At 46.0% G+C, this 26494-nt stretch overlaps 1 protein-coding gene across 21 annotated transcripts in view; it reads left to right on the top strand.

Moving 5' to 3' along the window:
• The window catches only part of Kalrn (kalirin RhoGEF kinase), a 599822-nt gene that overhangs the window by 247450 nt on the left and 325878 nt on the right, over positions 1–26494 (top strand). For all 21 annotated transcript variants that reach the window (XM_036203323.1, XM_036203328.1, XM_036203326.1 and 18 more), the window contains exons 7-9: positions 9674–9865; positions 13135–13266; positions 14818–15048. In XM_036203323.1, the coding sequence (XP_036059216.1) occupies positions 9674–9865; positions 13135–13266; positions 14818–15048 (555 nt within the window). The remainder of the gene's footprint in view (positions 1–9673; positions 9866–13134; positions 13267–14817; positions 15049–26494) is intronic.

Raw genomic sequence — 26494 nt, 5'->3', positions numbered from 1 at the left:
GTAATGGGCAGAGACTGATCAAGGGCATAGAAGTGAAGCATTTGCAAATCAGATATTTAAAAAGTGTGAGGAGTCAGGACCATTGGACTGATGGGAGGGGAGAGTGAAAAGCAGAGGTCAGAGTTCATGACACAGCTGAAGGGCTGGAAATAAGGAAATTCACAAATTCTCTTGATGTTCATCTCAAAGCATCGCCAGAGTCTGGCCTCTTGTCACCGTACTCTAAGCCAACATCAGCTTCTCTAACATCTCCATCCTGCTCATCTGCCCTAGCTAACCTGCATTTCCTGCTGTTTCTTGATTCTGGTGGCTGTTGCTCCACTGCTCCCCATCTGTGGGGAGCCTCTCCTTCCAGATAACCACATGCTTCCCTCTCCCACTTCCCCCCGGGACAGGCCCAGGTATCGCTGCTTGAGAAGCATGCCACAGCTCTCTGGCTTTTGTAGCACCCCCCAACCTCTTACGCTCTGTCCTTCCCCAGCTATATTTTGCATAGTACTAAAATACATGCCTAGTAAATCCTTGTCAGCTTACTCTCTGATGTTCTTAATGACATGCAAGACCCATGGGCAGAAGAATTTTGCATCTTGGTTCCTGCTTGTCCATGTCTGGATGGATGGATGGATGGATGGATGGATGGATGGATGGATGGATGGATGGTTGGATGGATGGATGGATGGATGGTTGGATGGATGGATGGATGGATGGATGGATGGATGGATGGACGGACAGACAATAAATATATAAGATAACAAAGTTAAGAGTTGACAAGGCAAGACACCGACTAAAGGGGCCTTGAAATCCTGGACTTCTTGTGTTCTATGTAGACAAATTCCTGTTCCTCTGTAGCCTTGGGTACCCCCCACCCCCAGGCCTCTTTGCCCATTCTAGAAAGGGACTAATCTGGGAATTCCAGAGCAAGTCAAGGGCACAACAGAAAGGCTTCAAAGATAGGGACATTTAGCTCTCTCCCCAGAGGCTCTGTTTCCTTGGGATATGATTCTCTTTTTTGGGGGGTAGGGTGGATATAATTCTTTATACCTTTGGAAGAAATGTCACTTCACCATGTCTTACCTCCTGTAGTGAACATCATTAGCCATCCTGATTCTTGCAAAAAGTGAAATATCATGGCAAGAACAAGTTCTGTATTTCCTTTCTCATGTAGCCTTAGGCAGGGTGTTCAAATTCCTCACCATCTCCTCTGTAACCTGAGGATAAAGGCAGTGCCTTTGCTGGGAATATTGTTAGGATAAAATGTGGTCTTGCTTTTAGGCACAACACTTGTGATGTTATACTTGGCAAATGTCCACCTATTCTTATTGTAGTGTCAGAAATGCAATAAAAAATAATAATTTTTGTTTGGGACAGCTTCTTGGAGTTCCCAACTGTGGGACTTCTCAAACATTCAAGTGCATACCTGTCACTTGACACAGCCTTGTTAAAGTGCTGATTTGATGCAGAAGGTCATGTGTAGCTGGTATTGAGCACTGCTGACCAACTCTCAGCTACTGCTGCTCCTGGTGCAATAGACCATACTCTGGCTAGACCCTGTACAAGAAGGCCAAGGGATAGATGGAATACTGATGAATACATTTACCTCAAGTTTCAGCTTCGGGTTTTCCACATTAAAGACAGTCTAGAATTACCACATCCCACTACAGAAGGACTGTATTGCTCCTAATCACTTTCTCTGCTGGTGTTTCTGAATCTAATGCCAGCTGTACCTACCTTCTTAGTCTTGCAGTGAGGTTATCTATCTATCTGTCTATCTATCTATCCATCTATCCATCCATCCATCCATCCATCCATCCATCCATCCATCCATCCTTCTGTCTGTCAACACACATACACACACACACACACACACACACACACACACACACACACACACACACCCCTACCTCCATGGAGGTTTCTCTCAGTGCCAAGAAAGGAAGAGGATGATTCTTTTTTCCTTCAACCTGCTGTGGGTTTCCATGGCCCTCTGACATATGGCCAGGCAATTGTTTTCATGGCTGTTTAATGGTTTGTGAAGCAATTACTGGAGGAAACATCTCTGCAACCAGCCAAGCCAGAGGGGCAAAGGATTTGTGGGCCCGTGCTACTCTTGCTGAGCACCAGTCCATTTCTACCCTTTTCTCTCTGTAGCTAGCAGTGACAGATGGCTTCCACCTGGCTTGACCTACTGTTTGGCCAAACCAGACCCGATAGTCATCCATCAGCTTCCCTATTTGCCCCCCAGAGTGCATCCTGTGGTTTGTGGGGGTGGGCAGGGTTGGAGATTTCACTTAGGGCTCATCACTTCCCGTAGCTGCTACTGCGTAGCTTCAAGCACAATCAGTTCTTAATCCAGATGTCACAGGCCCGATGTCCATATGTTGCCAGGTGGGATCAGCAGGTTTACATAGTAATGTTAAACTAATTAATCATAAGCTGATGCTTTAGCAGCTCCTGGACCCAAAGTGGGCTTGGGATTACAAAGATATAATGATGCATATGGTCTGGTTAAACTGGAGAGAGAGGTAAGGCAGAGCTCTCTTCTTTTCCTTGGTATAGTCTCTGTTTTCTTACTCGTACTAGACATTATTCCCAGAACCACCAAAAGGTATGTGGGAAAAACTACAGATCACTTCCTGTAGCTCTCTTTTAGGATGACAAAATAAAAAATGTAAGTTGCAGGATACAAGAAAAAATGAGAAAAGGAGTCCCAGCAGAGTGGGAACCAAAGCCCTGGTTTGGTCTCATTTGGTCTGTTTGTGACTTTAAACACATCACTCAACTGATTTAACAAACATTAAGAATCAACTAAGTGAAGTCAAGACATATGTATGTTCTGTTTCTATTTGCTAAGTATAAAATGACATTTTTACATGAACTTGGCTTCTGAAAAACTTAATAAAGTGGGTTTACAGTTTACATTCCTTATAAGAGCAGTAGTCACTAAAACCTGCCTGTTTTGCTATTTCCAACTTGCACTCCACTTTTCTAAAAAACAAAAGCTTTACTAAACTCAAAAGAGATGGAAAAATATGAACATTTTGATATTGACTGTATACAGCCTGGCCAGATATATTAAATCATTTAAATAAATAAATAAACTTAATAAACTTAATTTTTCATTAAAAAATGCTAAATCTGTTAACATTAAAAATATCCCATAGCTACTCCAAGTACTCAAAATGGAGAAGAAAGAAACTATGAAAGATTTTTGCTTCTCAATAAGAATGAGGACTGGAGTGTGACTCAGTTGCTCAGGTACTTGCTTAATATATGCAGAGCCATGGGTTCACTCTGCATCACTGATTAAAAAAATAATGAACAGGATAAAAATAGGCAGAACATAATTTTCACTAGCTCTATAACCCATAGAGAGGTGATATTTTGGTTATTAACTGGTTAAAAAGAGAATCTCTTCTATTTATATTTAAGGACACAATTATCCCTGATATTTAATACATGTGTCCTCTATTTAGGAATGTATTTTAAAGCAGCTTTTATATGCCTAAGAACATTGAGATGAGAAAAGACTTCTGGGAAGTACCCATCATCATGTATAGCTGGGACAGAGCTTCAGCTAGCTAATAGCACTCAGGTGTGTGTCTCTGGTGTGCACAGTGTTCAGTTCAGTTGATGCGATACTAAATGGTTTTCTGAGCACATTGGCCCTTGGCCAGTCATTAGCCTGGATTCCCTCCTTAACTTTGGATTTGGGGTCAAAGGCTCTAAGATTTGTCAAATGACTGAGTCCCTTTTAGGAAAAGTGGCCTTAAGGGGTATTTAGGCTTTGCCATTGTGATGAGTGGATAGGCAGGTCACTACTTCCATAACCATAGTAACCATGAAGATGTCATGCCTCCATTAACTGGTATGGGATTAAGAACCATGCCTGGGACTTAGTCCCTGCAGAGATGAAACAGATCTTTGATGATGTTCTGCTACCTCTGGAAACAAGTCACACCGTCCCTAAAGTATAAAATGAAGGGCCCCCACACCCAGCTAGGGAGGAAGGTCCTTTCCCACCTGGCAATCCTGTCAGAGAGAAACAGAAGACTTTGTCCCCTTGGGTGAGGACAAGACAGTCCCACTATGGATGCTCTGGATGTGGCAATCACATACCAAATGGTGGCGGTACCTCAAGAAGTCTGGTTCAAGACTCTTGCTTGTCTGTTTTTCCAACTTAAGGAATGGAAGGATGCAGCATCAGACAGTGCTACCAGCAGGGTGTGAAGTCTTAGTTCTGTCTGGGTCAAGGAAAGCCTTGTAGATAACTCAGAGCTCTAGTCCCTCCAGTCTTCCTAGGGCTTGATCATCTGCCAGAAAAAGGATGTAGTGAGTGGGGCAGGGGCTGCAGCTTCAGGGCTGGCACACAAGTGACTGGCCTTATAAAAGGTGCATCTTCCCAGGAACACTAAGGGGCATTATGCTGTGCTCTCTGTGAAACAGGCCGGGGCTTTGACTGTTTCTGGTGCCTCCAGTTGGAATAGTTGGCACACTTATTATCATGTTTCTATTAGTACTTTGATTTGGTTTGGACAGGTTGGGGGATAATGCTAGTCTGCCGAAACCAGATGAGGGAAAAGACAATGCCATCCATCACATTCATGGTTGCCAGGCAACTGACTGGATGCTTTGTGTTGCTTCAGGTAACACACAGCATCTGATCAGAGTGGGAGTCTGTGACCACAGGAATATGAAGTTTGGCCCCAGTTTTTAGAAGAGAAGTGAATGGGAGTCAAATAATGGGCATTCCTGGCAGTGATCTTCTCCAGCAACCAGCCCCGACACAGAACTTAAGGTTGCTAACACCATCGCTTGTTTGTAGAATCTGTGTCTCCTCCGAGTCTACCACCCAAGAAACCTAGGTTACCGAAAACATTGGCCTGTACATTGGAATGGAAAGCTATCAGAATCTTTGTCAGTGAGGACCTTTGCATGCTTCCATGGCCACTCGGGGAAAGGCAAGAACCACGTTCAAAGTGAGAGCCCTTTCTGTGGGGCTGAACACTCAAGACTTCTCTGCCAAGCAGTTCTTAGGAAAATGGCTGCTTTATGAATTCCAGTGTCCCAGCAGATGACAAGGCCACAGGAGAAGGAGCTGTCCACCTGTAATTGCCAAGTCATGCCTTTGGGGAAGAAGCAAATGGAGAATATCACAGGGAGCCCAAGTATGCAGGGAGCTAGGTTTGCAAGTCCTAAGATTTTGCTGGAATTTTTTTGTTCCCTGCTTGGAACCAAATGATGAGGGAGGATGGTACATGATACAACAGACCATGAGTGCATTCTGTTGAGTAGATCAAAGTTATAGCTCACACTACAGTACACTTTAGAAAATAACGACGACCATGATCATAATAATAGTGGTGCTGAGTGTCTATGGAGAATTTAATAAATCCGTTCTGAAGGATGTTAGAAGATACTCATCAGCTGGGCATGGTTATCACAGCCTGTAATCCCAGCACTCGGGGCGGTGGGGGGCTAGAACAGAAGGACCGGGAGTTGAAAGTCAGCATCAGCTACATAGTGAGTTTGAGGCCAGTATGTGCACCAACAGAGACACTCCTCAAGTCAGTTATTAGTCAAGCTATGATCTTCAGATTTGTCTGAGAAGCTCTACTGAGGGAGAGGGACTATAACGGAGAGGGTGTGAGGAGGGCGGGGCCGTTGGTCATGTAGAACATGAAGAACTCAGGAGATCCAGCTACAGACTCAAGTTCATACTGCAAGGCAGTGGAGAGCCAAGATGTGGCCCATGGGCAGCAAGGCTGAGCTATGTACTTCTCAGGTAGGCATTGCTGTCCTTGCCTCCTAGACACTGCTGACCCGGAAATGAAAAATCTGAGATCACTTAGTTCAACTCCTGTCTTAGTTAGGGTTTCCATAGCTGTGAAGAGACATAACAACCAAGGCAACTCTTATAAAAGAAAACATTGAATTGGGGCTGGCTTACAGTTTCAAGGTTTAGTCCATTATCATCACGATGGGAAGCATGGCAGTGCACAGGAAGATATGGTTGGTGCTGGAGAAGGAGCTGAAAGTTCTACATCTTGAGCCACAGGCAGCAGGAGTTTGAGTCACTGGGTGTGGCTTGAGCATATATGAGACCTGAAAACCTGCCTCCACAGTGACATACTTCCTCCAACAAGGCCACACCTACTCCAAGACCACACCTACTCCAACAAGGCAGGCCACACCTCCTAATAGTGCCACTCCCTATGGGCCAAGCACTCAAACACAGGAGCCTATGGGGGCCTTGCCTACTCAGACCATCACAATGCCCTGAGGCATCATGACATTGTAAATGAGTTCTTACTGGGAGCAGATTCCATTTATATTTCCTTCTGGTCCAGTAACAATGAGGCCCTGATGGATAGACAGCTGTGCAGTTGTATTTGAAGATGTTAAGAAAAAAAATTATGGCAGAGCCAGGCAGAGGGGAGGGAGAGGAGGAAACAGCCACAGCAGCTGTAAAAGCCACAAGAGCCATGATCTCCTTTCTTGCTGGCTGTGTCTCAAAGACAAACATGACTGTCAGTGTTCTCTAAAAGAGAGAGAGCCATCACACACACAAAAAAACTGCACAATGGACTGGCTGCGGGCCCAGCAATGCCATTGATTTCTCCTGAGCAAACACCCTGTTTGTTTACTCTCTTCGTCAGGCTCTTTAGCCTGCCTCTTTCTTTTCCAGTTGGTGGCCTCTCCCCGCCACGCCTCCTTTCACATGTCATTTGTGGCTGTCTTTGTCCTCGGCATCATTTTAGAACCTGACTGCCCATTTCCCTCGGGTTCTAGGTTAAGAATATGAATAGCCCGATGAACTTGCCTGGGTATTCTGGCATTCTGCACAGGAGCTGTAGGGAAGGACATGAGCAAATACCCGAGTCAGCTTCCTGTTATCTCTACTGTGCAGGGGATTGCCTCAGCATTTTCTGTGACTTATAACTACTTGTTAGTTTTAGCACAACAGCTCCCTGCCCACTGATGAAGAAACACAAGAGCGTTTTCTGTGATTGTCTCCAGAATATGACACTAAGCTCTGGTCTTTTGTTGTTGTTGCTTGATTTTAGTGTTCCTCTGTTGTCTCAGGCTTAGGGTAGAGGGGACCTTGGCGAACTACCAGTATCCCCATTGTCTCAGACATGGAGAGCCCCTTCCCACCACCTATGTTGGTGGCCCAAACCCTTCTCTTTCTGTATCTTCAATGACTTGCCTCTATCTCTGTGGAAGAACTTCCTTAATTTTGCTTTAAATCATAGTTATTTGGGCATTTGTCTTACATGGTGTGAACCCTGAGGTGGGCAGGAATTCTGTCCTACTCTTTGTTCTCTCACAGGCCCCAACACAGAGCCTGCCCCACTCTCTATAAATATTTGAACGAGTGACAAGCTGCTAACAGTCTCCTGAGGTGGCCACAGTGGGACATCTGTAATAGCTAGAAAGTTCTGTGTTCCCTGGGTAGGCAGAGAATGGAAGCAGGTCGGGTGACAGGAGTAATGAATGTCTTACTCTTGTGGCTTTTCTTGTACCCTACATGGCCCAAGCTGAACACCAGGCTCCCCTCCGGACAGGAAAACTGAATACCGTAGAGAGCTCTGTATAACTGGGAGGAGAGGAACAGTCTGGGGTTCGATCCCACTTGGGAGAACAGCTTTATGAGGCATTACCAGTGCTCCATCCACTTTCCTGTAGGTACCCTGGGTGTCATCTGCTGATGATTGCCAGCAGCTTCCTGTGTTTCTCTGCAATGGTGGCTCTCTGGCCTGTGGGTATGGTTGGCCTGTGGGAGGTCAGGCTGCACATGCCAGTTACTCTAGCTGGGGGTTGGGGTTAACCACTGAGCAGTGGGGCCTAATGTGCCCATAGCTCAGCTTCTGCACCTGTCAGCAGGCTCACTCGAAGGTACATTTTATAATTTCTTCAGAGGCCTCTGGAGAGACTGACCCCAGCCACTCGAGGCTCTAACCAATTGATAAATACACCCTTATCCACCCCAGCCATGACTCCCCTTCCCTTGCTGTGCTTCCTGGGAGTGTCCAAGCTGAGTATTTTCCTGACATCTCTACGCCAAGGTCTGTTTCATGAAGAACCCGGACAAAAAAAATGACCGAAGCAGGAAGTTTGGGAGGGCTTTGGTGCTGTCCCCTAGAAGACAAAACTGTTCAAACCCGCACTTCCTTTTCCTCCCTCTTCCCCTCCTTCTACTTCACAGTGCAGTGTTGTTGTTTTTTCTGACAGTTCTATAAATAGTCTAATTTTTCAGTGTTCTAACTCAGCAGACGGTGTTGATAATGATCCATAATTCTGTAAAGGATGGTTGATTCACGGGACAAAAACCAGAGATAGTCTAGCTCTCTTAGTGGAATCCTTAAGAGAGGGCTCATGCCACACCAAAATCAGAGATGGCACTCGGAGGCCATTAGACATCAGAATAGATGTGGGCTTGTGTGTGTCACTTAACCTTTAAACTTCCACAGAGACCTTTTAAATTAAGAGAGACCTTATCAGCCCAGGCCAGCTTCGGGATGGAGAGTGTGGAGGTTGTGGACAGCTGAGGTGAATGGAGACTGTGGGAAAGGAAAATAAAGGAACCTTCATTAGCCTCCCCCAGTGTCAATGAACACTACAGCAGAGCTCACAGAGTCCAGAGAAAATGCTGCCACTGAGGAATGTTTATCATCATCTGAGAAGATTCGTAACCAAGAGTGAGAGTGTGAATAACCTGGCCCCTGGTCCTCCGGGCATCGTATGCAGAAGAGTTCCCCGAGGATGCCACATTACATAGCTGATTGGATAGACAATTAATAGGAGGGAGCCGTTAAAAATAACCAGGATCACCGCGGTGCTGTGATGGTGGGGTTTTTCTTCTGTCTTGTTCCTTCCTGGAGATCTTTTTGCTAACCTAGTAGGAAACAACATACATGTTCATGGGTTTTTAACAGGCAAGCAAAAATGGGAATGGATGTAGACAAAACAACGCAAAAGGAGACAGCAGGTCCAGGAAGTTCCTGCACATCGTTTGGGGAACACCCCCTGGCACCTTTTGGAATCAAGTAGGGAAATGTTCCCAAGTCGCACAGGGAGAAGAAGGGGCCCACGGATCTTATTTTTAGAGTGAAAAAAAACATGGTGGCCTCTAAATTCTGTCTTTATGAACACCTTGGCTAGTGGATCATACCTCAGGTCTTTTGGCAGGGGATGAGAAGTTAGGGGGGTGGGGAGGACATCTTTGTCTGGTGATGGGGAGCTGTTTAATTACCACGTCCTCACCCTCTCTGCCTTATTGTAGGGGAAGGTGTGCCTTGGGTACGGATCTCTCCAGAGTGAGAGAGATGTCTTTACTTCCTTCAGCTCACTCCGTGATCCAGTGCTTCCAAAGAGTACTCTGTAGAGAGTAGCTTCAGTGGCTGTGAGGGTTCCACAGAGTTCAAGTAAAGTGATTGCATTGGTGTGTGTTAGTCTTTGGTATACAATCTGTGTTGATTCTCAGGTTGAAATGTCTCAGCTCTACAGAAGGACTTCCCTGGGGCCTGTTATAGATACAGATATCAAGCCTATTCCAGGCTCTCGGGATTTGGGTTTTGGGTGGTCCTCCGGATACCCCTCTCCCAGCCATGCCCAATGATGGCTACCTTTTCCGTCTGCCTCCACTGAGTGTTTATTCTGCCTTGCCTTCCAGAATGCCTATGTCAACATCAACCGCATCATGTCTGTCGCCTCCCGCCTCTCAGAGGCCGGCCATTACGCCTCCCAGCAAATCAAGCAGATCTCCACGCAGCTAGACCAGGAGTGGAAGAGCTTTGCTGCTGCCCTGGATGAACGCAGCACCATCCTGGCCATGTCTGCTGTGTTCCATCAGAAGGCAGAGCAGGTAAGACCCAGAGACCTGTTGCAGATGGTAGTAGTGGGAGGCATGTAAAAGCAGGGCACTGCAGGATAGGAACACACATGCACACTCTGCACAGATAACCTTAAGGTCCTGCTGAATAGCTTTGGAAATAAACCTTGTTTTCCATATATATTTGGAGCATTTTATATATGTCTATGGAGCATTGGTAACTTACGTCTTTACTTTTCATGTAAACAGGAGAGAACTCAGAGGGTGTGTGTGTGTGTTTTGACTATTGATTAATGTACTCTGAACAGAAACAAAAGGAATGATGACTTGAGTGCTGAGAGCAGAGGAAACTAATTTTACACAAAGCATTTGTTAGGTATTTGATATGGATAATAATAAATTAGTAACGATGCAATGGCAGAAATAGCAGTTACTGTTGCTACATGCAGTAGAGCTCATTGTACAAAGAGGAACACTGAGACTCAGAGCACCGGACCTGCCTAATAGCCTGTGATCTGTTAGGTCCTGGCTCTAACCAGCTCCTTGAGAACCAGTTGTCTAATTTTTCAGAACTTGTATGAGTTAATTGCTCAACATTGCCATATGTTAAAAAGCATGCTTAAAACTCATCACTTCCTGCTTACTTCATCTTATTATAATCTGTGTTCTTGGGGTTATTACAGTTTCTATGATGGAAATACTATAGAGTTGTGTGCTACTGGCCATTCCTTCCCACTTCCCACTCAGTAACATCACATTGGTAGGCTGAAGTGTCAAAAACGTAAGAGTTTTACATCAGGGAAGTCATCAACTGCTGCAAATCAGGGCTAGGTGATCTACTCTAGGATCCTGAGAAATTGGGAGGGTGTGATTTTACAGTTATGATGTGAGTGGCACACGGAGTCCAGGAAAATATCCTTTCAGTACCCACACTCACATCACTGAGGGGCAAGCTTTGGTCTTACTCCTTAACGTAAGCAAAAATATCACAGTGTTGTATTGGAATGATTTAAGCTTGGTTGACTGTGGACACAAGAGTTTATCAAAAGCACCTGAGAGAGTTGATCAGCTATGGGAAACTACAGTGCAGAACATTGCATATGTTATTCTCTGTAAACTGTAGATTACACATCTTTATATTAATAAAATTTGTAATATGCTCATGTGTATGTGTATGAATACAAACACACACACACACACACACACACACACACACACACACACCCATGTATGTACTAAATGTTAAACATTTTCTCACACCCACTGCTAAAACCATGCAGCCTCTGGGCTGCTGAGGCTTCAAGCCAGAAGTGACTAACATTAAGTACCCGTGGTCTTCTAAGTTTCTTTTGTGGTGTTCTAGCTGGGTAACCCACCAGTCAAGGAGTCTCCGACACATATCTTAAATCCCACCCCAGCCAGTCTAACAGGGAAGACAACATGAAACCATGGAGTCGTGACTTTGAGGCCAGATATGAGGTTCTATACCTAGGCCCCTTAACTTTCAGACATGTCAACCCCACCTCTAAGCTCCTTTCCCCTTCTCTAGTGTGAGCCTATTATGACTCTCGCAGGGCTGTTGGGAGGAGATGGGCTGTGACGGGTGGGCCATGGAAGCTGTCTAATGTGCTTCCAGCCGGTAGGTGTTACTACCGCATGTATTTGCTGCATACACTGGCCCAGCATCCTTTTATTTTTTCACCCGTCTTTATTTCCCTCTGCAGCTGCCCCCCACTCTGAAATAAATACTTGCTGTGAATCAAGACATGGCCCTACACTTTGAGAGAGACCTGCCCACATCTTTTCTTTGAACTAAGGAGTGGCTGGTGCCTTCTTAGGATCCTAAGGTCATTGACACCCAGCCTGTTCTGTCTTCAGCTCTATCACTTGCTCACTTGGTTCCGGGTTTATCTAGTTAGCATGGAAGACTTGGTCCTTTCTTCTGTCTCTGGCTTCCTTGTTTTAGGCTGACTACTGTGTGGGACCTGCTCTAGGACTCCTATGATTGAAACAGGGAAATCCCTCTATCCCCAGGTGACACCAGAATGTCGAGTTGTTCCTGGGTTCTTCTGTGAAGTGCCTACAGGTGGAACAAAAACCCAACAGGAAGCATCCCAATATGTCCCATCTGACACTGGAGAGTACCTGACAATTCTTCCAGAATTGCCAAGAGATGCCGAAAGACACAGAATGTAAAACCAGGCGTAGCAGCCAGCAGGCCAGGGGCTAAAAACAGATAGACACCAGGAGGAGTAGTCACATATTTGCACGAGGAAACACGAGGCCAGAACTGAGAGGAACTGCTGATTGGAGATGTTCTGACTTGGATTGGTTTGGCTCAGAAACAAGTTTATTTGTATCTGTTTTAGTGCGGTTTCCTCGGGGAAAATGATAAACCACGTTTCTCTTTAGTTGGGGAGAAAGAAAGAAAGTACGGATTCAAGACTATTTTTTATGCATTTATTTAGGCAGTTCTTTATTGTCCTCCTATGGGCTGTTCTAGGCAATGAGATAATAAGGTATTTAGGCAATTAATTTAAATGGAGCTGTGCACCCAGGCAAGGGAATCACAGGCAGTACCATTCCAGACTGTTGGGTGAAGAATTATTTACGTTTTAGAGGTGTATTTTTCCACCCAGTAAATCTGAGTGGTTTTAGATAGCTCACCCTTTGTACAGGGAGACCCGTAGTTTTCTACAGTTGTTAATTTTAATTTTTAAATAATTTTATGTCTGCTAAGATCTGTCTATACGCCACATCCCAGAAGCCACTGCCACTATAGGAATGGCACAATCTGCCCAAAGTCCCTCCATGTTCAGCCCTCAGGACCTTGAGTCAAATGCAATCCTGTTGAGCCTTAATCTGAATACTCTATAGGAGGTCCCGGGGGACGCTGGTGATACTCTTGGGGTGTTCTTTGCCTTTCCCCACAATTCCCTGTGCACAGGAAGCACAGGCCAGCAAACTCTCATTGCATCCCATTCAACCCTCTCACATGCTCAAATGTGCAAGGACTCCATTATCTGTGGGCTATAGCGGGCTGTGTAGGTGCCTGTACTTGGCAGATCATACGATGTGTGGGCATATCCTATTGAACCTGGCCCTGCCCCGTCCTTGTAGAACTGTACTTCCCAAAAGTCTCCTTGGCTGAACTTGGTAGTAGGGGTTAGTACAGCCTTCTGAAGGTATTTCTGAAGTACTACAATTCTCTTTGTTCCCAAGATATCTGACTCTCTCTAATGTTTAACTTACCCATTCTCTACCCAGTACTCTGTACTGACTCTCCTGGCATCTCTTTCCAGTTTCTGTCAGGAGTGGATGCCTGGTGCAAGATGTGTAGCGAAGGTGGCCTTCCCTCTGAGATGCAGGACCTGGAGCTGGCAATCCACCATCACCAGTCTTTGTATGAGCAAGTGACCCAGGCCTACACAGAGGTAAGAACCTAAGGGACAACCATGGGTCTGTGTCTGTTGGGTGAGGGGGCTGGAGTACTGCCGTGTGTGCTGTGGAATAACCTGGGTTGGATTTTAAGAAAAGAACATTTTCTTCTTTCCAGAGGTGTCTTTAGGAACCTTGACCTGTGAGCTCTGGAGTCTCTAGTCAGAAGCAGATATGGTTTGAGCACCCACCCTGGTACATTCTTCCCCCTTCACATGTACCTACACAGCCTTTCACCTTGTGTGGATAGTGAATGTCCTCCTGAGGGAAGAAAGATGTGAGGAAGCAAGGCTGACTCTTCTGCATTTGCCTTCTTATTGTTAAAAGAATGGATAACATCAGCACCCTCACCCCTTAAAAAAAACAAAAAAAAAACAAAAAAAACAAAAACAAAAAAACAAAAAAACAAAAACAACAACAACAAAAACAGCTCACTGAGCAATACTCTTTTCTTCTTGGAAGAACCAGAGGAAATTCCAGTGTGCAGGAGTAGGAAACTGCCATTCATGCAAAGGCCAAGCTGAAAGGCTCTTCCACTAATAAATACTGGAAAACTGTTTTCCAGTATCAACTGTTTTGAGAAGGAGAGGCATACATTCAGTGGGAACTCTGCCAGGCACCATGGGGCCACAGGGGTTGGTCCTCCAATGTCACTTCCCAGAATGAGCAGTGCCTCTGATTGTGGCAGGGTACCGGGGCCAGGAATGACAGGGATACAGTGCCCACTGCCACCAGCACTGAGGGTGAAGTTGGGAAGTCCAGGAATGTGAGTGGTGTGTCTAGAATGAAGGTCCCGACCCTACTCTGCATATTCTAGAAAGATGCATCTCAAGAAAAACCAGGGGGCTGTATAAGGGGGGGAGGGAAGGGTGGAAGAGCCAGTAAAGATCAAAGAAGGAAAATGCAAAGAAATAAAAAAGATAGGTAGCAGGAGGGCTGGTAGAGATGAAGGCAAAATGGTAGCCAGTTCTATGTGCTGGGCCCTGTGCACTCTGCGTTCTAACTCATTTAATAGCTCCCACCAGTGTGTGTCCTTACCATCCCCCTTTTACAGATAAGGACACTGAGGACCAAGGCCTCTCTTAGTGTATGGAGAAGCTTGAAGCCAAGCAGAGGAAGCTGGGGACGAGAAAGCTGGGAGACTTCGGCTGGCGACACAGGCGGCTTTCTTTCTGACATGAAGTTCTGCCAGCTGATGGAGTCAGGGAGTCACTCAGAATACTCAGGAAGCCTCTGAGATATATGGCAGCTACTATTGTGGCCATGGGGGAAAGGGCCGAGAACAAGGCAGACTCCCCCCTGCCCGTGCGCAGTCAGCTATACTTGGAGAAGGGAGAGAGGCTTTCTGCACCCAACTGGCCAGGGGTGCTGCAGCCCCTCTCTCCTTCGACTCCAGAGGTCCTGTTCTTCTCTAGACTGTAGACACCATGGCTGGCACACTCCTTAGTTGTGATGAGCTTGGTGGGGCCTGAGGATGCCAGGCAGATTCTCCTCACCTCTCTCCCTTGCTGGGGGGCTCCTGACCTGATCTCCCTTCCTTCCTGCAGGTCAGCCAGGATGGCAAAGCCCTGCTGGATGTCCTGCAGCGCCCCCTGAGTCCTGGGAACTCTGAGTCTCTCACCGCCACGGCCAACTACTCCAAGGCGGTACACCAGGTGCTGGATGTGGTGCACGAGGTGCTGCACCACCAGCGGCGGCTGGAGAGCATCTGGCAGCACCGTAAGGTGCGCCTGCACCAGCGCCTGCAGCTCTGTGTCTTCCAGCAGGACGTGCAGCAGGTAAGCAGGCTCTGTGCACCCCACCCCGGCCCCTCCTCCCTCTCAGGATGCCCACAACTCGAACCCTGACCTGGTTACCAGGCTCCAGGAAGTCTGCATTGATTGGTTGAGGGAGCACAGCAACTCAGCCCTCTGCTGGGGAGAGAGGGAAATAAGGCAAAACAAACTGGCCTTGCGGAAGGGCGCGCATCTTGCTGAGCAGCTCTTGGTAGTGTTGGGAGGAGGTTTGACCCCAGTAGCAACTCCTTGTAATCGGGTAACTTCGTGCTGGCAGGGGGACGCTAGACAACTCTGGTGGGGGGTCATGTGAGCACTGCTGGAGAGGAACTCTCCACAGAAAGTGAACTCATTTCTTGATCAAGAATGCGGTGGACTGATAGTGTAGGGGTGGGGCAGCATAGGGGCTTTTATGATTTATTAACCAAGCTGGACCTTTGAAACTGATTTAAAGCAAGGCTATCAATCCCTGTACATCCCATGGTCAGAGGTTACTTTGGCTTTGTCTGTCCTTTTGTATTATTGCGCTAGTCCCTGCTCTTCCATTGCTGTGGATAGTAATGAAATGATTGTTTCTGATCTAACAATATAGCCAGGCCGTGAACGCCCCATTCAGAGGAAATCACTCATTCTTTCCCACTCATACTTTCTGTTTCTCTGTCTTTGGGGGACCTGAGAGCTTTGCCCAGAGGACTCATACACTGAGTAGGGGGAGCTGAGTAGGATCTGGACCCAAGATCAAGGCTGAGGTCATCTCCCTCTCACTTTATTGGGGATGCAGGGTGAGGCACTGGGTACAAACACCTGTTGTCAGACTCCCATGATGGCCACTGTGGGATACACCAGAAGTGCCGGTTCACTCTCCCTCCATTCTCCTGTGGAAGTATAATCCAGAAAGAGCAAGTTAGCATGAGGGAGTGAGAGCCTGGTTACATGTCTTCACAGCTGCTGTTGACAGGAGCCTGGTACTATGTACCCAAAGTGGACAGGCAGGTTAGGGAGCATCCTTACTATTGTTATACATTCTGGGAGTTGGCATGAGTACGGGGACCTTCAGGCTTGCTGTTCCTTTTTGGGCTCCCCTAACTCCCTTGTGGCACCCCTTCCTGACTGACATGTGATAGAGTCATCATGAGGATACGTCAGTCCCCAGGGGTGAGCATGGCTGATGTGCCAATCAGCTCTGAGGCCTGGGGCTGGCAGGAAGGGAGAAGTGGACGAGTCAGCTGCCTGCTCATGCCGTCTGGAGCCGTCCAGATAAATTCATCACCCGGAGGTCGGAGATCAGGGGAGCTGTCTGGTCTGCAAGTGAGACTGACGAGTGAGGTGCCAGCCTCCCAGGGACAAAAGAAGGGTGTGGCTACTTCCATCAACTCTCTGTGGCTTGCTGAGATGATACTGGCCACCAGTACAAGTGGGATAGTGTTTCTGGGCTCCTCATTACCCTCCTGCTGTGACACAGGCAGGCCTCTGGAGAGCTGCAGAACAGTTACAAGGAGGGAAGCGTGGCACACTTGGATTCCCACCGATCTGTAGTCATTAGACTTTCTTGTGGCCACATGGCATCTATACTATAAGGAAGAAAAAATGTAATAAAGTCATAAGGAGGCATATATATGGCTGTTCTAGGATATCTTAGCAATAAGTGTCTCAGATTATTGTATTGTTGGCAAAGTGGAAAAGCAGATGGAAGATTAGGCAGTGAGTGTGATAGGGGCCTGGATATTTCCTGAAGACTGAATTCTCAGAATGGTCAACTCCACTGTTCTTTTTAGGGTAGGTAAGTGTTCACTCGTCATCACCCACCCGCTTCATCATTTGCTCACTCATTTATTCTCTGTACATATATGCATGTAAGTGGGAGGAAAACTGTGAAAATAAGGGGGAACAAGTCTGTTGGTGGATCTCAATTGCTTACCTGACATCCTGTCAGTCACTAGTGCCTGGCAGCTGTCTGGACTGTGTTTCCAAAGGCAGCTGAACCACCTGCTCGGGGGTTGGAGTGATGGATGCAGCCTTCTCTTGACTGCCACCCTTGCATGAATCATCCTAGTCTGGGACACAGACCACACAAGCGATTTCTCTGCTTCAGCCTGGTGTGGAAGCATGTGCCTGTAATCCTAGCTAGCCCGTAAGATGCAGAGTTTAAGGTCATCTTACACCACATAGTGAGTTCAGAGCCAGTGTGAGCTACGTGAGGCTCCGTCTCCAGGAACAAAATCTTGATTACATACTCACCATTGATTCCCACTGTCATTTGAAACCTGGGCACATCTCGTTTGTACCAGTCTCCTCAAGGACAGAGGTCAGGATTTCTTTCTTTCTTTCTGAGTTCCTTCTGGCTTTTAGCTGTGTCCACATGGAACTGGGTTCTCTTTATGCCTGGTGAATTGACAGGAATCCTTAGAGGACCCCCTCCACCTGCTTTTGTTGAGTGACTCCTTGGTGCCCCTCACCCATGCAGTGGTTACTTTATTTGTGAATAGCAGAGCCAACCTGCGAGAACTATGATATGACATCTTGAGGTTCTTGGTGTTCCTAGCCTGGGCTGAGGACACAGGGGACACAGTCTCGGTGCGTATGCATCCCATGATGCTCACTGATTTATTCAAGAAGTTCAGGTCTCTTTCATGGACCCAGAACTGAACTAAATGCTGCTGAGATACCTGGTCAGTTAATTAGAATGATACAAGAAAATACAAAGAACCAGTCTACCAGAGCACAGCAGTCAACATGTAGTTGAATATCCATGGAACAGTTTCAGGCAGCGGTGTAAGAAGTCAGGATTGGTGTCTTAAAGGAAAAGAGAGTTCTTTGGACCCTACCCATAGTCTGGACCTAAGATATCTAAACACATTGAGGATCCAGAGATGTTTTCTCGGTAGCCTGCATGGGAGGCTCGTGTGCAGGTATCATCAGCCAAGGCAATGCAGAATGGTAGAACCAGCACAGGTTCAGGAGTCAGTAAATCCTGTCTGAACATGTCTTTCCTCTGTGACCAGCAGGACATAGACAGACTGCTGCATCTCATGATGTTGCTGGGTTTTTGTTTTTGCCCACCTCTAAATCAGGACTGATAACAATAGGACCTTACTCATGGTACAAAATGCAAACACAGTGCCTGCCTAGTGCACAGTCAAATTCTCTCCACAGTCCTCGGGTGCCCCCTGCTGCTTGTGCCATTGGGGCTGCCCAGCATCTGCTGTGTGGGTTTTCTGACAAGGATTCCATTTCATTCCGTGACTAAATCTCAAAGCTCTCAATGCCCGAAACCACAGCCAGTAAAACTTACTAGACAGTTGAGGGAGTTGAGTCCCAGAGATGTAAAGGGACTTGGTCATAACGATACAGCTAGTTGATGGTAGTGCCAGGACCAGAAAGTAGATCATCTGATCTCTATTCCAGGTGCCCCAGGAGGGACGCAGAAAGACATAAAATAAGAGGAGGGGAGAAATAAAGATGCACATTATACAGGGGGACAGACCACATACCCCAGGCAGAAGCAGAGGCAGAGATAGACTCAAAGATGGAAGGTGTTAAAACAGGTGCAGCAGGGTAGGGAGGTGAAACGAACGTGTGAAGTGGAGAGACAGACAAAAGGAAGAGCCAGAGACCCCCAATGGGGTGATGGAGAACAAGCCAACCCCCCCCCCAACTCTCTGACATCCTGCCCCATTGCCATTTCTGGAGTTAGATCTTGCCCACGTAGGACTATTTGGTCCTTGAAGGTTTGAAATAGGAGTGAAGCAGAGATATATAATCCAAAGATGTCGGTGGAAGAGATTGCATTCAAACACCTGCCTCCGGAACTGGTCTGCCTCCCTTCTCCTGGTCCCAACAGGTGTGTTCTCAGCTTTCTTTCTCCCTGCTGGGTTGGGTGAATGTTGGAAATTCATCTTACAGGTACAACTGGAATTGGATTAATTAAACAGAAGAAAGGGAGGGGTGCCTGCTATACAATCAGTGTGGACTATTTTTCAGTCCTGTTTTTGGGGTTTTTTCCCATCTTAGTATAGAACAGTATTGGGCAGCATCAGCCAAAGCACTCCATGGCGGCATGGCTCGTTCTCTACCTTGTGCCTTTTACCGTCTTGTAACTCCTCTGGCTTCCCGTGTGTGCAAAAGGTTGGTTCCAAGCCCATGTAGACCTCACACAGCTGGAGAGAGCAAGGAGTCACTAGACATTTACTCTTTCTGTTGAGAAGTAAATTGCTTGTGTGTTTTTTCTTAGAGAAACTATTTTGGGAGCACCCCAGCAGGTCATCCTGTTCTGCCTCCCCTTCTTCCTTGCCTGGTTTTTGTTTTGTTTCATATGATGACTCTATACACTTCATAGAGGCATCTTTATAATACCAACTACTTTTGGAATGTCCACTCTATGCAAGCTCCTGTGCTAGAAGCTTGAAGCCCCTGTGCCTGAGAGAAGACATATGCACCTTAGGACACCCTAGTGACAACACAGCTGTCTGGGGTCAGGCCAGAAAGCAAAAGAATGATGACCTGGGGGTGAGAGGTGCACTGATTCTTGGTGCACAGGCAGGGAGCTTGGAGCAGGGTTCTTAGGAAGCTCATAAGGCAGAGAGCTAAGCTACAGGCAGAGCATGCGGCCAGGCAGACAGAGCAGGAATAGCAAGTCTAGCTGAATGCCCACCACCAGCTGGAAGAAGATGGAGCTGTTCATGATGGGGTGGATGTAGCTCTGGCACCTTTGAGGCTCCTATGGCCTCCTCTGAAAAGAGCATCTTGTTCTTAAGCAGTCTACTCCTATAAGCTAGCAGGGGAGTGGCAGCAGGATTTAGCTTGCTTGGTGGCAATGTTCTGAACTGATGAAAAAATACTATTAGAACCAGACTTCCTGAACTGCAAAGGAGTCTCCCTGCATTAATTTTCCTGGTGCCTCATGTGGAAAATTATAGATTTTACTTTGTTGACTTTGTTTGAAAAAAAAAAAAAAAAAAAAAAAAAAGCCTGAAAGAGATCTGTGAGTATTTAATTTCAGATAATCAGTCATTCACTAGCTGTAGTGACTGCAGCACCTTAATCAGACTAAACCAGTTGGCCATTGAATAATCCATTTGGCAGTATATGTAATAAAAGGTAAGCATCACAGTTTGCATTGAGAATGATCATTAACAACAACAAAGTGACCAAAGCATGATGAGTCTGGAAACTAACTTTCCTATAGAAGAAAAGATAGTCTAGGAATAAAAGGCTCGCACACCTTGTGCACACAATCAGATCTTAGAATACACATATGAGGAACCATCTTCAGGATTTGAAATGGACTATTTTTATGATGAGAACATTGGGAAGAAATTCAAACATCAAAGAAAAGATTAGTTCCAACTCTTGAGACTAAATTGTTCATAAAAGCTACATTGTTCAGAGCTCTGAATGCACCAGCCGTGTGAGGAAATGTGATTGGACATCTGATCCCTTCACTTGCCATTTCCTGTTTAATCTCCCAACACCATGAGGCAGGTGGCAGTTCGGTCTCCCTCTTTCTGAGAAGGAGAATGAGGCATAGAGGGGTGAAGTACACTCACTTCTTATCCAACACCTGGTGGCAGAGCATAGCATCAAACTCCAGATTCCCTGACCTCAGACCTCCTGCTGTTAGCCTCTCTGGTGGTGGGTGGGAATAAGAAACAGCCCAGGGCCAAGGGGGTTATCATTTAGTGCTAGAATGTCACTGATCAAACAGCCCTGGTGGAGGACTTGGTTCCACAGGATGATATTTTCTTAATGTTACGTATGTAGCTACTGACAGCCTCAGATTGACCCTCAAACTGTCTGTCCCACAAAAACAGTCACACCCTTGACGCTTTTTCTTGTGTCCCATCATTTAAGAATTGTTCTCTACACCTATTTATCTATAATACAAATTACCCCAAAATACCCACTCCCGATTCTCATTTTTCAGTCAGTGATGTTAACTCAGCCTTGGTGAGGCTTTCCTTTGTGTCATATATTTGAATAATACCCACTAGCTTGAGGCAGTAATTAGCAGTTCAAAATTTCTCACTTAAAATTTTAATGGTGATAATCCACTCATTCAGATCTCTTCGAGTATAAAACACATGATTCTTTAGGCAGACTGAGAAGCCAGCCAGAGTACAGGCAGGCTTAGCTAATCTGGAGGAAAGAGGGAAGGTGGGCTGAGTTGCTTTCTGATTGGAGTGAAGATAGGGAACTCTTCCCATCTCTCTGTGCTCTCTCTCATCCTAGTGGACATGCTCTGTCCTCCCTACCCCACGCTGCCGTTCCCCGTACCCCCTCCCCAGTAAGAGGAGGCAGTGGGTGCCTCTCCTTTCTTCTTGGACTCTGCAGGTTAGAGGCTGGCTACTTATATGTGCACACCCCTCTTTCTGGGAGTTTCATAGTTCTCTCATACCCTCTTCTTTCTGGATCCCTATTTCCCATCCTATCCACCCTGCCACCCCACCCCACCCCTGTGTGTGTGTGTGTGTGTGTGTGTGTGTGTGTGTGTGTGTGTGTGTGTGTTAGTGAAAAACTCCATCCTGACTGGAGAGATCCTCCCAAGATGATGCTTTGCAAGGAAGGTCCAGCACTTTCCCTGTGTGTGGGAGATGATGAGAGGAAGAAGTCCCTTTGGAGGGGGTTAGTGACCCTCTAGACTTCCTTGATGTATGGTTTACAGCATCTTTAATGTCTTCAATATATTTTTAATTATGTTCATGAGTAATGAGAAAGGCATTCTTCAGGGTCACCTCCTGTGCTTAGCATATCCTCAGGCCTTATCATGTTAATTCTAGGGCACTGAGCACCAAGTGAAAGGATTCATGTCATTACTACCAGGGAACTATGGGAGGATTTTGAGCAGAGGAGAAGCAAAAGCAGAGTGAATTTAGGTAATCTGTAGATGGGCTGGGGGAATGTAGGGGGGAAATGGAGAGTCATAGTAATGGAGTGTGGCAAGTGTGAGCAAGGGTAATTGGACTCTGTGTGTCTAAGAGCTTTTAATGTAAAAATTACTAAAAAGTGCTGTCCAAAAAAAAGTACTGTCCATTTTTTTTTAATAGAAACAACAAGGTATCAGGTGTGCATATGGAACTGTCCTTGAGTTCCTGGCATTAATGTCAGCTGAGTAGAGTGGGGATGTTCTTCAAGCACCCTATGGGAGACGATTCCATACTTTTTGATTCAGAATCTGGGCATAAGTGGCACCTATATTTTAAAAGAACCCCAGAGGTCTCTTAGAGTTCAGGGTTTTCTGACAACAGTTTCTAGTCTTAGTGGGAAGAAGGGGAGTCCATAAATTGGCACCAGGCTGAGAAGAGTCTTTCAGAGAGGTTCCAGTTCCCCCAACTTCAGTTCTGCATGGGGGAAGAGGTGTAGGATGCCTGGGGTGTCAAGGCCCCCACTGAGGATGGCTGAGATTTGAAGTCTTTGGGCTCTCAGCTGCCTTAGTCTGCTTGCCATGGACCTGTCAGTAGGAAGAACTGCAACTCTTAGAGGAAAGACAGACTGAGTACCTGCTAATGAAAAATGATGGCTTCTCCTGCCAGAGCATGACATTTAATTTAATCATACTTGTTCCAAAGAGGGGACCAAAAACAAAGTGAGTGACTGGTAATTGAGCACTTGAAGTGACGTCTGCTTGCTCTCAAGTCTCAACCTGGCTGGTTCTTGTGGCCCTGGCTGTTCCCCTTTGGAAACTGTGTGCAGTGCGCTGTGTGAATAGACAAGAATAGTGATTTGATGGACTCCTGGGTGCTCTTGCACACTGTGTGTACTTGAGCCTTTAACAACAAAATATGTTCCAGATGCCTGCTGGTGCATAATCACTTCTGAATGATGGCTTTCTGAATGGAAGGGGGGCGGGGAGCTGGGGCACTGGCACATATGCATTGGGAGGAAGGAATTCTTTGCTATACTAGAAGTATGGGATGCCCTTGTTTTGCTGTGGGCCAATTTAGTATGCAAACTTAAAAGCCTATTTTGAATAAGGTGATTTAGCAGAGAAAACCAGATCAGGGAATCACAAGGTTGGGATTTGGATTCCGTATTTGATTGCAAAAGGCGCCCATTTCCTTTCATGGTTTTCTCCTCTTAGCACGCAGGAAGTGGTAAAATCATGTTTCTTCTAGTTCACTTGATCCTTTACTTAGCATTGGAGAACACAGCAGTGAACCAAACAAAGCCCTTGCCCACAGGGAGTCCATACTGTGGGTGGAAATAAAACAGGTCTCAAACCAAACAAGCATGTATGTGTTGCACGGCCATGGTGAATGATTAGAGTAGAGAGCTGAATAGAAACACCTTAGGGATGAGTTTAAGAAGAGGATCCAGGTGTGTAGAACAGGACCACAAAGTCCTTGCTACCAAGTTACCTCCCATTAGTTCAGCTCTGTTCATGGCCACTGTTCAGTGGTGATCAATAGCTTCCTTCAAAAGGATATTCCCCGTCCTCCTTGGCTACTAGAAGACCGCCTCCTGCCCTGAAGAACATTTCATCTTGATTGTATGTTAGATGGAGTAAACACAATTAGACAGAAAGAAAGGGGTGATTAAGAAACCATGCATAATTGGCTCTCAAATCTGGTTCTGGATATGAACAGCACTTAGAAAAGGCTGTTCTGGGCAAGCACTTATTTCTGGTAGAAATGTCCAGGCAGGAGAACGGAGCAAGAGTTTTTACAAGTTGTTATTAGACTGTCTGATTGTTGAAGTGGTGAGTCCAGGCTACGCTAGTGATGAAGCAAAATTAGTCTTGTCCAGAATGGGGTCGCTCAACAGAGAGAGTAGAAGCCTTAGCTACTGATAAGTGTGCAACCTATGGCCATAAATGTTCATCACCCATTCCCTAAGCAGGATGGGCAAGCAAGGATGCTGTGTGGCGGAAGAAAGGGGCAGATCAGATTCAGTGTGTAAACCCCAAATTTCTTTCATTCTCCTAGGAACTACCTGCCAAGTGGGGCGGTGACAGGGGATAGAGAAACACAAAGGAGCGACTTTGAATGCAGACTATGAACAGTAGGGAGATGGAAGAAGGTGGATGGTTAACATCCACCCCCAAAGGTCTGTAGGGGAGGAATCAGCTTGAATATAGTTCAGTTGGGCACATGCTAAGAAACCACAATGTGTTGAGTGCTGGGCGGGGCTGTGCCCTGGAATTATGAGGAGGTTGTAGTCCTGTGGGAGAGACAGGCCTGTGGGCCATAATTGTGAAGATTTTTTTTTCTATGTGTATTTTTTTATGTTTGTTCATACAGAGTAATGGGTTGCATGATGGTATTTTCATCCTTATATGGACTTACACTTTGTTCTAATTAGTAATTGTTGTTTGAAAAGAATCAAAGGATTGAGTGTGGCGGCACATGCTTATAATCCCAGGACTTTGGAGATGGGGCAGAAAGATCCAAAATTCAAGGACAGCCTTACCTATATCTTGAGTTTGAGGCCAGACTGGTGACATGAGACATTGTTTCAAAAACTACAACAACAACAAAACCCACCAAGTCATAGAAAGGCAAGAGCCACCCTACCTTGGATAGGTCATTAAAGATTGGCAGAGATTGTTACGTGTAGCCTAAAGTGTGGCTAGGAAGCAGCCTGGGGAGTGGGAACCTGGAGGGAGATGAAATAGCTCAAGTGAAGAAGAACACTAGGAACAAAACTCTAGAGAGCAGGGTGTGCAGAGGTGAGGCAGAATTTCACTAGCCAGTTGAGAGTGAGCAGGGTCAGTCCCAGATGTGTGGGCTTTGTGTACTGGTTAACAGCTTCTCACAACCACACCCCAGTGAACAGCCCTGTCAACAACATGGGAATCAATTCCATTCAAATCTAAGGTTGTGTTTTTAAAATGGATTTAGTGTTTTTATTTTTTAAATTTTATTTATTTTTATTTCACGTACATTGGTGTTTTGCAATATGTGTTGGGTCTCAGAAACTGGAGTTACAGACAGTTGTGAGCTGCCATGTGGGTGCTGGGAATTGAACCAGGGTCCTCTGGAAGAGCAGTCAGTGCTCTTAACCACTACGCCATCTCTCCAGCCCCCTGTGTTTTTTTTTTAATAGTACGCCACACATTCATGATGTAATCATTTGTTTTTAACCCTCAGTATATAAGTTACATCTTTGAAGACAGAAGCACAGCTTGCCACACCAGATTGACAATTGTCACTGCAGGATATTTCCCACTCAAGTTCGGGGTCGCAATGGTCACTGTCATATATGAACAAAGCAGAGCATGCGTGCAGAGAGAGATCCTAAGAAGTCTGCATCTATGAGCTTGCCTGCCTCGCTCCTTTCACTGTGTCCGGTGACTACCTCTCCCTTCCATTCCCAGCAGGCTGTGCCCCTGGTGGTCGGCCTTACTGCTTTCTTCTCCGACACCACCACATTCAGCCACCAAATCCCGGCAGTGGTTTTTCCAAATCTAAGCCTCCATCGGTCCTGTCAGATTTTCTGCTTTTGTCTCCTTTTCTCACCTCTTCTCTTGCTTCCCTCCAATTGACTTTCCGTAATCAAAGCAGCAGCTTTTCCACGGGGATCCGATGGCATCTCTCCCCTTCACAGCCTTTCGGTGGATGGTTACAAAGTAGTCACTAGAACCTTCCATTCAGCACACCATAACTCATTGAAGTTTTGTTCAGATTTCTCTGGAATGTTTCCTAGTTCCTTCCTACTTGAGCCCCGCCTGTGTACGTCTTTTCCATTTCTAACTTAGATAAGTAATATTGTCTCTTGAGTCACAGCAAAATCTCATTTCTTCAGAGACCTTCCCCAACTCCATCTAGAAAGCATCTGACTTTTTGGTGATTTCCATCTCAGCGATTCATGAAGAGTTGCGTGATTTAGTGACTAGTGTTCATTAGTCCATAGACCAAGAAGTTCCTGGAGTCGGGACCACTCCTGACTGTCTATAACCTCGTATCCATGGGGTAGCTCTACTGCTCGCTTCTAGGGCAAAGTAAGACTGATAAATAGACACAGGAGTATGTCAATATTCATGTTCCATTCTCTGCTGCTCAATGACTCTTTAGATAAAACAAACAAACAAAAAAGACGTCATCTCTGGTGCCAGAAATACTTAAATACCAGCTCAGAAGTTATCAACAGATCTGCATAGCTCTCTCATCTTATACCATCTTGGCTATAATTCATCATGGAGTACTTTAAATATAATCTTATAGACAGACGGAAGGGACTAATCATGGGATACATATAAGGGATGCTTTGATGCCTATTAATACTCATGGGATCCAGGGATTTTTAGCTAGAGAGCTGATTCCTCTTCATTCATGGATATTCAGATTCTGGGGCCTGGTACATCATTACTTACCTGTCAAAAACTCGAGGGTGTCCAGAATTCCAGAGCTGCATGAGAAATCCCAGTATGATGTAACTGTTAACACTGCCAGTGTCTACAGAGAAGCACATTGCCCTGCTGTGCAGGTCTGCTTGGGAAGCTGTGTTACACTAA

Source organism: Onychomys torridus, chromosome 12 (assembly GCF_903995425.1).
Source record: "Onychomys torridus chromosome 12, mOncTor1.1, whole genome shotgun sequence".
Classification (NCBI taxonomy): domain Eukaryota; kingdom Metazoa; phylum Chordata; class Mammalia; order Rodentia; family Cricetidae; genus Onychomys; species Onychomys torridus.
Note: the sequence above shows the minus strand (reverse complement) of the source record. Positions and strands in the feature narration are given on the sequence as shown.